Source organism: Xyrauchen texanus, chromosome 25 (genome assembly GCF_025860055.1).
Source record: "Xyrauchen texanus isolate HMW12.3.18 chromosome 25, RBS_HiC_50CHRs, whole genome shotgun sequence".
Classification (NCBI taxonomy): Eukaryota; Metazoa; Chordata; class Actinopteri; order Cypriniformes; family Catostomidae; genus Xyrauchen; species Xyrauchen texanus.
The window spans coordinates 16,572,271-16,585,768 of record NC_068300.1 but is presented as its reverse complement, the minus strand read 5'-3'; the positions used below and the strand labels follow the sequence as shown (position 1 = coordinate 16,585,768).

At 39.5% G+C, this 13,498-nt stretch overlaps 1 protein-coding gene across 2 annotated transcripts in view; it reads left to right on the top strand.

Annotated features, from left to right (window-relative positions):
* LOC127618740 (zinc finger protein castor homolog 1-like) overlaps window positions 1–13,498 on the top strand; it is a 111,483-nt gene that overhangs the window by 69,324 nt on the left and 28,661 nt on the right. For both annotated transcript variants that reach the window (XM_052091360.1, XM_052091359.1), the window contains exons 3-4: window positions 4,596–5,466; window positions 7,310–7,375. In XM_052091360.1, the coding sequence (XP_051947320.1) occupies window positions 4,596–5,466; window positions 7,310–7,375 (937 nt within the window). The remainder of the gene's footprint in view (window positions 1–4,595; window positions 5,467–7,309; window positions 7,376–13,498) is intronic.

The following is a 13,498-nucleotide window of genomic DNA, read 5'->3' as shown; positions in this document are numbered from 1 at the left end:
TGTTATATTGGGGAAGGAAATCTGTAGTAATATGAACAACACTATTGGCCCCTACAAGCAAATGCAACCATTAGTCAATTGGGAAAACAGGAACAGATACCAAAAAAATTATATTTAAAAGAGGCTTATATAGAATTCTTTGTATGTGCGTAGCAGCCGAGAGGCCAAGAGTGTTGGCATGCCGGCTAAGCTTCATATTATACTCAGGATTACACTCTGACTCTTTGATTTTCTATAAGCTCACAAATGTAGCTACCACCCCAACCTAATTACATAGTAACCTGATCTTGCAAGACTCCAGGTCTCTATCAGTTCAGGAGATTAACTTGCAGTCTCTCAATTTTGGAGATTTTGAGAAATAAATTCTTGAGTACAACAAAAACCCAGCGAACGCATGCAGTAAAGCAACAGTTGCGTGCTGCTTATGGTTTCACACTGTGGTTTACCTTTTGAAGAGGATCATAAATGCAAGCGCTCTTTAAGCCAGTATGGGGGAAAAAAACACTGCATTTACCTATTTGCAACACGATCGTGTAGATAACTTGACATATGCATTGCTACTTTTCATATAACAACAAGCCAAAATCTGCAAAAACCGACACAATCTTCCTTTCACCTATTGAGTTATCTCAGGAAGACTGCAGAACTTGACTAAGGTGCACATCACAAGACAGGACACCAACTACACTAGATAACAACAACAGATCAGATATTTCACTTTGGCTGGTACTTTTTTTCATTACTTCATTGCTAAATGTTTTCTTCTTTCAGAACACTTCTTCTAATTCTTATGGTAGAAGCACTTATGTCTGTGGCCTCTGTCACAGAAGTAGGGCCAACAGCTTCTCAGAAAATCAAGCATTTTCCGGCAAACATGAGTGCTTTGTGGTTTTAATTAGTCATTTTGTGTTTATTTCATGGTCAAAAAAAGCTGTCTGTAAATATGTGTTTGTGTTCAGAAACAAGCTACACCTTTACTTCCATTAGGCCCTGGCTGTGTTTGCATCTCAAAACGTTTGAAGAATGCAGTGAACAGACATATAAGTCCCCACTCTTGTCTTGAGTTGTTTTTCCCCCTCCTCTCTCGCTTTGTTGATTGTAACTAGGGCATCTATACTGCCATGTTACTGTGTGACTCACAATTAAAATATTTTTTGCTCTCACGCTGCTGTCTTTCAAAAGATGATGCAGAGCGCACATAATTATGCATATAAACATAGTGGCTTAATTATCTCTCACAACATCAGTGACAATGTAATTAACAAACATCACAAGATCAATGAGGGAAAGTGCGACCTTCAAAACATTTAACTCCTCACATCAGGGGACTGAGCAGAATCCCTATCAGCATAAAATCACAGAATGCCTCTCCCATAGCAATCTAAAGCATCCTATTCTTCTGAACTAGTCTGCGCAATATATCTGGCAAAATTATGAGAAACAAAATGAAAGCAACTCAAAGATCTTCGGATCTGACAAATTGAGTTTCCACCAACTAGTTTGGAATTATGCTAGGTTAAAGTTTGTAGAATAACTTCAAGCAAAAAAAAAAAAAAGAAACAAGCAAATAAATAAATAAATATATAATAAATATTTAGATTAAATGTTTTATATAATATAGATTTATTATAAATATATACATTTTAGAATATTTTTTTATTTGTATTAATATGTTTACATTGGCTAAGTTTAGTTAGAAAAAATAAAACAAAGTTGATTTTGCATGTTTTAATTTATTTTTAAATAAATATATAGCTATGATAATTTATTCAATTGGTTGAGATTTGTATTATAAACAATTAAGTTTTGGATAAATAAATAAATAAATAAATTCCAGGCTATTTTTGTTACTTTGACTATTAGCTTGTGCTCATTTTATGTGTAGTTTTTGTGTAGTTCATTGCAGTCTAATACACATTTAAAGCTTAATGTCCTTGAGCAGTTACCTCATAAAGTTTACATCTGTTAAAATGTAGGGCATTTTCCAAACTGCATTTTTGCAACCTTGAAGGGGATGCCACTCGAAGGGTCATTCTTAACAAAAGAAAGTATAAAAGAAATGGGTCCTTTCATAAAATGTTAGTAAAGGGTACATTCAAACGGTTATGCCATGCTCTCTTCAGAGAGCCCACATTAAAAGGTCTGTCCTAGGGATGCTCACTTTCGATTGAAATTTGTCCATACTTAAATCTTAATCTAAACTAAAGTCTAAATCTAAATAAGTTAAATTACACATCAACATTATAAATGTCCATTTCTGGAGTGCAGCTTTAAGAGTGTTGTCAATTAACTGTTGATAAATCCATATATAGATCCTCACATGTACAATATGTCCTTATCATCATCCCCTTGGTGGAGCACATGAAGACAACTATGTTTGGTCAGCAGAGAAGAGATATTGTGCTTATTTGATTACACCACAGAGGGGGAAAATGTACCTTAATAGCCTCAAACACAGATAAGGACTTTGTCACAGGCTGGAGTTTGCCAGTATGAAGTGGTGGGATTAGGAGCACTTCTTTTTTTTACTTTCCAGTTACACGAGCGAAGAGGAAAGAGTGCGAGAGAGACAAAGAGAGAGAGAGTTCAGCCAGGCAAATCGCAACTTTACCCCTTAAGCCATGGCTTTCCAACCACATGCACATGACTTCACTTGGAGCTTGTGCGATAAGGATGAGGGGGAAGACTCATTTGCATTCTGTTTTAAAAAGTTATCTCCCTGCAGAATGTATGCAGTTTAAGTCCAGTCATTTTCCTGACACTGATAGGTCTATTAAACGCACACAGAGCTGCCCACTGGCATGCTGTGCTTCTCATACTGTCTAGTGTTACTACCTGTTACTACTATTTGTACTGCTATTACCATCACTGTCTGTAGTAGAACCAAAGTTCCTTCGAATACCAACAGATATTGCCTCATCTTGATATTAAAGTGATGGTACACCCAATACGAAAGAAACGTTAAAGGTATAATTCACCCCAAAATTTAAAAATAATCTAGTCACCTTCATGTTGTGCAAAACGTGTTTACCAACTATTTGAAAAAGGTTACCATGGAATAAGTCCAATTTTCATTGATTATTGCGCTTGAAAATTGTTCATTAACAGAGATTAAAGACTGTGTCCTGACTTTAAAGCTGTGTAAAATCACTTGACCTGACAAAACCTTACGCAGTCATGACCGATACAAAAATGCAGTCACTGGATTCCAAATGTAGAACTGAAGCCTTGCTTGGAAAAACTGAAGTTGTGGTGATATTTAGCACCAAATATCCCCCACTACAGTATAGCATGTCATTTCATAGTTGTTATATAATGTTTTTGTTCTATTCTCCCATGATTAAATTCAGGTTAATTTAAGTCAACATAAACTCAGTCACCATTCACTGATTCAACATCATTTCACAGAAAAAAGAAAGGGTTTAGAGCAATATGGTTTATAGCAACATTAGTGAATAAATGATGACAGAATTTAAATTTGTGGTTGAACTATCCCTTTAAGAATAAAAACAGGGTCAATTTTGATTTCATGTTAAGTTTAACAAGAACTTCATTAAAATGTTGTCAAAATAGCATTCAAGCTCTCATTCAACTCAAATCAGGAATTAATTGAACCAGATGCTCCAGCATAGTAGCTGAGTCTCTGTGTATAACTTTTAGGACTGACAGAAGCCCCCTAACCTTTGAGCATGATTTGAAATAATGTGCTCAAACACAGTAGAAGCTGATAAAATGATGCATGGCAAAGTGGCGGGAATTTCCACTCAAATACCTGATACATTTCTCTTAAATTTTTCATGCCCTTTCGATCTCCCGGATCGCCTTTCATACTGATGTGACATGGTAAGTACTAGCCCCAATGCACCAATGGAAATTTGGGGATTATTTACATGCTGAGAAGGAGATGTGAAAAGCATGGGTGAGAGACCAATTTAGCAATAACAGAAATATGATATCAAAGATGAAATATTTTAGTATTTATTACCACGGCCGTGGCTAATGTTACTGCTAACTGTCTCATTTGGCTGGCAATGAAAAAGGCAATCAAATAAATGGAGAAAAGGTCTTGAGTATTGCTGGGGACCTGGAAGGGTGTAGAGGGATTTTATCTGACACCTCTGTGAAGTTGTCATCTTGAGCCGTATTCTTGTACCAGTGTAGCTCTTCTGACAGCCAAACTGAGACAGGATCAGATTTTTAACATTCATCTACTGTGGTAAACACTATATTGAAGCCAGGAACTAAGTACAGAAGTCCCAGAGGTATTTTCATGCCTCTTTTGCTTACACGTACTTAAACAGACTCTGAAAGAGCAGTAATTTGGTCTTTATAAGTTTAAGCAGCAGCTTTCAAACAAAAATTGTCTACTTTAACTTCTAGTCCTCTCTCCAGACCTGAAGTAAAAGTGAATGGTCTAGTATTAATCATACAATAATGCAATTAAACTATACTGGACCATCTCTAAGAGGAGGAGTGACACTAGTGGCATAGAAATTACAAAGTTCACATTAAACTCTCAGATCCAGTGTCATCAGCAATTTAATTTTAAGCTTTTATGTAAATTAACCGTTGATTTTTGTCTTGGTTGTCTTTAGGGGAGACCTCTGTTCTGCGCGACTATGCCGCCAACACCATGAATGAGTTCTTACACATGTTTGGCTACGATGACCAGCAGGTTCGGGATGAGCTGGCCAAGAAGATCAGCTTCGAAAAGCTGAAAGCAGCTACCTCAGACCCCTCCTCCCTGAGCATTGAGGAAGCCACCCGTCGAGCTCGCTTCTCCAAGTACGAGGAGTATATCCGTAAGCTAAAGGCTGGGGAGACCCTACCCTGGCCTATCCACCCCAAACCCGAAGAGCTCAACTCCAAAATGGCACAGATGAAGAGTGGTGCCCATATCCAACAAACCCTCCCTGGAAACGAAGGTCAGATTTTTCCACCCAGAATGGACTACAAACAAAGCTCGCTCAACCCGCCCCCAACCAACCCGTCACACATCCAGAACTTGGCGTCCCGGGCTTCCAAGTATGATTACTTCATTCAGAAGCTAAAGATGGGCGAGAGCCTCAGACAGCAGAACGGAAATTCCTACAAGCGGCCCTCCAAGTATGACCTGGAGAATGTGAAGTTCCTACACCTTTTCAAACCAGGAGAGGGCAACCCTGACATGGGCGGCGCTATCGCCTTTAAGACTGGCAAGGTTGGACGACCATCTAAATACGACATACGAAACATCCAGAAGCTCATGCCTGTGAAGGCTGACCCTCCGATGATGCCAGCTGTTCTCACGGCTACAGCAGGGACCCCAGGAACGCCAGTCATCAACACAGCTGCTCCTGCTGTGGTCGTGGGGCCTCCTGGGTTGCCTGTAGACCAGGCGGGCCACCTGGGCTTTAACACTGATTATATGAAGTCCAGCTTCTCCAAGACTGACTCAATCACTACTGGAACTGTCACCTCAGTCAAGTGAGAATAAAATACACTATTTACAGAATTACTTCATGGAAGATTGACAAACACAGCTTAAAACATTTTAGCTCATCTTTGCAGTCACAGTGTCCCTCAACCCATTTTCTATACAGTATATAGACCCAAATGCCAAATAGAGACAACAGTTCATTAATCATTTAATTCATGTAGCAAACAAAATGTTTAGATCATGACAGGAATACTTATAGGGGTTATATACAAATTATGTAATTATTTACTCAATTTAGCCTCAGTTTCTTCCAAACCTGAATGACTTTCGGTCTTTCATGAAATTTAAAAAGAGATGTCAGGCAGTATGTTATGTCTCAAACAATGAAAGTGAATGGTGACTGTCATTCTGCCTATTATCTCCTTTTCTGTTTCAAGAAAGAAAAAAAGTCATACATGAGGGTGAGTAAATGATGAAAGAATTAACATTTTGGGGCCAATTATCACTTTAAGTAAGCCATTTGTAGGTTAATTAAAAAATAAAAAATAATCTAAACAAAGTGACACACTGACACTATAAAAAAATACTCTATTTGTTTGAGAGGCCCCAAAAACCAACATTGACACTGACCAATGCTCTAAATTTAAGGTTAGGTGATCTGTTTGTCTAAACAGTGGGGTTGGGAAAAGTGTTAGTCATTATTTTTCCAATTTAATTTGGTGTCACAGAACTTAAACTCACACGTTCTTTTTTAGCAGAGGTACAGTTTTTGTTTGAATTATTATGAAACCATAACTAAACTCTAGAGGACTGCTCTGGGGTGTGAAGACCTCAGAAATGGACTTTAAATCCAGATGACAAGTTTGGGGGAACCTTCCCTTTGATTTGTCAATAGTTGAGATTGATTATATAGTAAGAATCTTGAGGCTGTCCTCCTGCAGTCTCACACACACATATACACAAACAGACACACACTTTCAGTGATTTGTTGTCAGAACCAGCTCTTAATAGGCAGATTAAATGGTCTGCACTTATATAGCGCTTTTTTCTAACCTCAGAGGTTACCAAAGCGCTTTACACTGTGTCCCAATCACCCATTCACACACACATTCATACACCAATGGCGGCAGAGCTGCCATGCAAGGCGCTAACCTACCATTGGGAGCAACTTGGGGTTCAGTGTCTTGCCCAAGGACACTTCGGCATGTGGAGTCATGTTGGCCGGGATTCGAACCACGAACCCTGCGATTAGCAGCCGACCCGCTCTACCACCTCAGCCACAGCTGCCCCAAACCATCGATCAGATTAACCATCGTTCACCCCCTGCATGTAGCTGTACACGTTTACTTCTGTGTTAGTGCCACAGAACTGCTGCCACCTTGTATACAAAATGCATCATGCAGACTATAATGTGTTGTATTTAGAATTCCTTTAAATGATTATTCAGTAAAGGTGGAAGGCTGAGTCAAATCCAGACACACATGCCATACTCAAACTGGAAAATCGATGAGTACTCTTTCTGAAACAAGATGTCCTAAAATCCCTCATACAAGGGCCAATCAAACAAAATAAAAGACACAGCCATTTTTCGGCCTCATGACATTCCGCACGACCCTCTTTGCATTTGTGCACTCTCTAAAAACACATAAATAATTTATGCTTTCAAAAAAAATTCCCCCTCTGTGTTTTCATTGTTGGGAGGCCATGCATCAAAGTGCGCATATGTACCCCCCTAATTCATTCCCAAAGCAAATTGCTAGTGCATCGAATAAAATGTATATTGATAGTCCAAACTTTGAAATAGCTCATAAGTAAATACTGTGTCAGTTTATTTTTATTATTGATAGGATACATACCATTAATCCTTTTCTTTTTTGCATTCTATGATAGGAATGGCCTTCCTCCAGAGAAACCTGTCACAGAAGACATCAACGTGTACCAGAAATATATCGCCAGGTATGCAAATCCTCACCCTCACAAAACTTTTGACAACATTCTTTAATTGAGGACATATTTTATGCTTTTAATAAAGTTAGACCTACAGTAGATTTGCAAAAATATATTTTCTGTGTGGACAATTAATTACGTGTCAGCACGATTTATGGACTAAGGAATATTAATTGAATTAAAGGATAGAAAGTTTTTTCTTTTGTTTTTTGCCCTCCAGTATGAAATTCCCTGTCAATACAGGTAGTCTGTGTGTACTGATGCCTAACTCTGTAAAATCTTAAGCAAAGACATTTTTTGTGAAAACATTCGACTACCATGTGTATGATTGGAGTTCAGGGGCTTAAAGTCCATATCTGATAGCTTTGAAGCCATCTATATGCTATGGTACTCTAAAGAGCTGACAAAGTTAACTTTTAGCACAGGGGTACTTAATAGGTGGACTCCTGTCCAGATCCGGACCAAAGGACAGTTAAATCCGGACTGAGCTCTGAATCTTTGTTTTAGTTATCTGACACCTGGCTAGTATGTGTATATGCACGCGGAGCGGGAATAAATAGCGTTCAGCCTCTAGAGTGGGAATAATTAGCGTTCAGCCTTTAGAGCGGGAATAAATAGCGTTCAGCCTCTAGAGCGGGAATAAATAGCGTTCAGCTTCTAGAGCGGGAATAAATAGCGTTCAGCCTCTAGAGCGGGAATAACTAGAGTTCAGCCTCTAGAGCGGGAATAAATAGCGTTCAGCCTCTAGAGCGGGAATACATAGCATTCAGCCTCTAGAGCAGGAATAAATAGCGTTCAGCTTCTAGAGTGGGAATAAATAGCGTTCAGCCTCTAGAGCAGGAATAAATAGCATTCAGCCTCTAGAGCAGGAATAAATGGCGTTCAGCTTCTAGAATGGGAATAACTAGCGTTCAGCCTCTAGAGCGGGAATAAATAGCGTTCAGCCTCTAGAGCGGGAATAACTAGAGTTCAGCCTCTAGAGCGGGAATAAATAGCGTTCAGCTTCTAGAGCGGGAATAACAAGAGTTCAGCCTCTAGAGCGGGAATAAATAGCGTTCAGCCTCTAGAGTGGGAATAACTAGCGTTCAGCCTCTAGAGCGGGAATAAATAGCATTCAGCTTCTAGAGCGGGAATAAATAGCGTTCAGCCTCTAGAGTGGGAATAAATAGCATTCAGCTTCTAGAGTGGGAATAACTAGTGTTCAGCCTCTAGAGCGGGAATAAATAGCGTTCAGCCTCTAGAGCGGGAATAAAGCACATTCAGCCTCTAGAGTGGGAATAAAGAGCGTTCAGCCTCTAGAGCGGGAATAAATAGCATTCAGCCTCTAGAGTGGGAATAAAGCGCATCCAGCGCTATGTACTTTATTCCTTGGTGTTGAACATGCTTTATTCCCGCTCCACGCGTGTTGCCTCTCTGTAGCAAGGAATTCTGCCCCCAGTATATTGGTCTGGGGCCCTTTCATTTAAAAAAATACAATTTAAAATTTGTTGTGGGCCCCCCTGGACCTGTTGGCCCCTAGAATAGTTACCACATTTCACCCCATTAGCTACAGCCCAGGAGACACTGCTACAGAGGCTGGCATCTTTCGCTATATTAAGCAAAGTGAAACTATTTTAATCTGTCTGATATGTGATTCAGGTGGTTCAGCTAAAAGTGGGCGTACATGTTGCGATTTTAGACTGTTGTACGAGCTACCGACCGTTTTTTTCCAGTCGGGAGAGATCGCGTGGAAATAATTGGTGCTCGTGTGGTCGCGGCTTGCATCGAGTGAGAGCAATTATGAGCATAGCCGAGCAGCTCACGACCTCCCGATAATTTTTATCGGGAGGTCTAAAAAACTGTCTAAAAAATGTGGCCGCTGTCGGCTTGAATTTGTTAGGTGTGTGCTGTTGAACAAGCCGATTTTGCGATCTACCTGAAGTTGACCAATCAGGAGAAGGTGTTACAAGCTTTTACACATTTGGAGAAAATGGTTGTGTTAAAATTGTGTTTTTCCCATATTATTCACGACCACATCACTGAAGGATTCTACAGAAATGCCATGCTGTTCTCTGCTCTTTAAAAAATAAATTGCTATACGTGTTGCACTAGAATACAATCTTTGTCACTCTGACGGACAGAGTTGAAAAAGTTCCGTCATGGTCTGTTTTTATTTGTCATACCTGCTTTTGTTTCAGTTCAAAGGCAATACTTAGGGGGTATAGCTTCTGTTATAATTGTATATACACCATAGTGTATATGTGAGAGATATTTTCAACTCCCCAAGCATGTGTCTTCTCAAATCAAGGATGAAAGTTTTACCTGTCAATCAACCGCTGCACTACAACAAAGATTTTTAAACTTTGCTACGTGCGGCTTTAAAAGGCATTTACATGGACAAGACATCTTCAGCGTGTCTGCTATCAACATGCAAGTAATGACAGTGTGACACAGGTAAATACAGGTAGCCTACTCCACTAAAATATCTCTGAATTCTGCACTAAAGGTCATGTTTGCGCTTATATATAATCCAAGTATAACGGTAATGTACATATATTTTATTTATATATATTTTTAGATAATGCAGCCCCTGGCCATGCAAGTCTTCTTTTTTATTTCTAAATCGCAAGCTACAAAGAGTGAAAGTAATGTCCTCCTCTGGCCTTATGTCTTATAATGATAAATAGCGCAAAGATTAGTCGGATTGCTTCAGAATTTGCCAGATTTTGTACCACTGCGCCTGTACGATTTTCAAATAAACTGACTCGTAATGTGTGCAGGGGCTCAGGACCACCAGAGTGTCAGAACTTGCACCGTGTATGCCCAGATTAAGCCAGTTTTGTGTCAGAACAACTTAACATGGCCCTAATTTACCTTTATTAAGCAGCCTGTTACATTTCTTTCATTATAAATCCGATTTCTGTTCTAATTTTGTGAAAATGAATCAGAGATGTCATCACGGCAAGTAAAGCCTATTTATACTTAATTAATCAAACAGATAATTAATGCTTCACTGTTGTTATGTAAATTGTTTGTTTTTAGTAGATTCACACTTGAAGTAAAATATAAAAATGGTCCATTCAGACTTTTAAATTTTTATAAATTCTCTCTCAGGGAACAACCCTGACCCACCATACATTATTATTTTATCTGTCAAAAGGCCTCTTCTGTTCCATGCATATGTATAGATTCTGAATGTAAAAATATTTCAACACAAAAACTGGACTGCTGTCATTCAGCTTCAAAACGATCTGTTGATCTTATATTTTAATATTCATATCCAAGTGCCCTCGACTGATGAAGTCTTGATGAAATAGTTTAAGCTTATGGTAGAAAAGATCTCTCAGACCCCAACTACTTTGGCTGTCTCTGGGACCTGGGAGCCCTAATGCCATTTGCCTCCGGCTAGCAATTGTGAATAGCAAATCACGGTTCTCGGCTGTGACGTTATACAAAAATGTCCTTTCGATATGCCCCACCCGATTTTCCTATTTCAATAGGAAATAAGTTAACACAGGAAAGAAAATTGTGCTTGTCAATCAAGCAATTTCAGGTATTATTAAATGAAAGTGTGGTCTTCGGGCTTTGTGCTTTTTAGCAACGCCTCTGTGCCAATTGGCATGACTGCATAGATAGTTGAGACTTTGATTTCTAATATCTACACTTCAAATAAAGATAGTAAATCAACTAAATGACAGGCACTCACAAATCCAGACAAAGCTTGGAGATAGATGCAGCGCACTCCAATATCGGTATCCTTTTGTCGCACCAGTAGAAAGGTGATTATAATTTGTTTATTTATTCTAGTCTTAAAGAGAGAAAAAACAGCGTTTCAAAAGGCAAAGTGGCTTTGGCGTTAATGATTACTCTCCCAAGCCGTAACATGAAGGCCACAAATCAAAGCCCTGGCGCTAACAGACACACACACTTCCTTGTGCACACACAAAAACCCTCCTTGGACTGATTACATTTTGCAAGAAGATTTAATTAAGGAATTTTTAATGAGGCTTCTGCTGGCACTGCCAAGAACTGTTTTGATATTTGCACTGCATAATGCATAAAATTTGTCTAAACATCTCGGCAGTTGATGTGCGGGGAGGCAGTAGATAAGCCCAGATACAGTTTCAATTTCCGTGTTGGGAAAAAAAGAAAGGAAAGAGAGGAGGGGAAAAAAGAAAAATGAGGACTCATAAAAAGGGCAAATGCAGCCTGGTGTATTGGGGGCTTGTTGAAGGATCGGGGGGGGGATCATCATCCACGCTAATGAGAGAACAGTTGTGCTAAAAAGCAGCTTTGTAAACTTGTCTACACCCACCTTCCCCCCTACAAAAGGGGAAAAAGTTCTTTATCTCCTCGCACTGCCTCAGTTTGATGTTTAAAGTGCTTCCCTGGTAGTGTTTAGTCACTGTTTTCCCTCCTAAATGCTTTTATGTACCCACCATCGCACCAAACTTTGATCAGCATGTCTCTATTGTAACAGGAGATGTGCGGCAATCTCTGTATGGTGGCGATATTAATATTTTATCCTCCGCTGAATAGCAGCGTGGCCCATTAGCCCCCTGACTCGGCAAGTGGGAATTGTCCAGAGGCAAAGTGATACAGCCGGGGTGGGCTGCAGTCCCAGGGGGCTTCTGTGTACACAGGACCCCGGGAATGTTTGAGAGTGTCGCAGAGGGGCTGCTAATTGTGGGTGGGTTTAATGTGCGTATCTCTCTCAATGCAAGTGTGTAATATACCCTACTGTAGCCTGCATTGTAGTGTCTTTATTTTTAAAGAGACAGCTCACTCAAAAATGCAAATTCATGTTGTTTTAAACCCAATACAACATGCTTTCTTGTGTTAACACTATGGGATTATCAAGAAGAATGTCCAAGCTGCTGTTTTCCAAACAATGAAAGTGAATGGTGACTACAGCTGTCCATGGTTGCCATCAACATTCATTGTATGGAAAAGAGCAGCTTGGACATTCTGGTCCAAGTAAACGGCATACTTAATTTTTTGCGATTGAAAATGAGGCTGTTAGGAATAGACGTACAGTCTTTTTAATTGGTTATACTGTTTTATTTCTTTATGTTGATCATTTAGCTAATACATTTTTTTTAATTGGCATGCCACATGAAATGCAGTTGGCAAAAAGCTGAAACAATGGCTTGTGATTAATTAGATGTGAGTGAGAATATTAAGATAGTACAACCTTTTAAACTAACTGTATATCTATGACTGACAGTCTCATTTTCAATCATAAAAAAAGGTAATATTGCATCTACCCTGACAAAGGTCTATATCTAGGTTTTCTTGATGAGTAAATTATTATTTTAGGGTGAACTATCCCTTTAAGAAGCAAATGAAACCACCTAAAGCGCCTGCCACCTTCCCACCCCTTCAGAACACGGTCCACATTTAGCAAGTAGTGGATTTGCCATTCAGTTAGTTTAATGAACTCAGCAAAGTGATTTGTAAAAGCAGTCTAGGGATAATCCAGGCAGTAGGGAGAAAAATTCTATTACTTAGCTTTTTCTCTACTTCAGCAGATGGTGCTCTTGGCAGAGGCAGTGCAAATGTTTATTTGTGTGTTTTGAGCTGTAATTGGAGGTTTTTAACAGTCATCATCGTCAGGGTTATAATCAGCCCATAAACACTCAGGAAATGTGCCTCTTTAAAGCGCCGCCAATCTACGGAAAACCGGGCGATTCAGACGACGAGAGTGAAGAGGAGGAAGCCGTGTGGAGACACTCAAACCTTTCTATTAGGCCTAACCTTTCCGTGATTAAAGCATAGGCTGTTAACCTGGAAAGATGAGCGCTGATTTGGCAGGCCTTAAAGCACAAGCAAACGAGTGAATTATGTCGGGGGTTACAGTTTAATAAGAGTCTACCTACTGCCTTTGAAGGCAATGGAACTAATTTGGTGGAGATTGCTGTGGCTGGAGAGTGAATTCCAATCGTATGGTCGAGGAAGCTTGGCCTGTATTCTCTGTGTGTATTTAGTTCTTGGTAATGACTCTGGGCTCCGTGAAGATGACTCAGAGTCAGTGTTAGGGCATCTATCAAGTGGAGATAAAAGGCTAAATTGCCCTTTCAAGATCAGCCCCTGCATTGTTAGAGGTTTCATAGGCGAAATAGAAATAGCGAATTTATTCCATTTGAATACAAT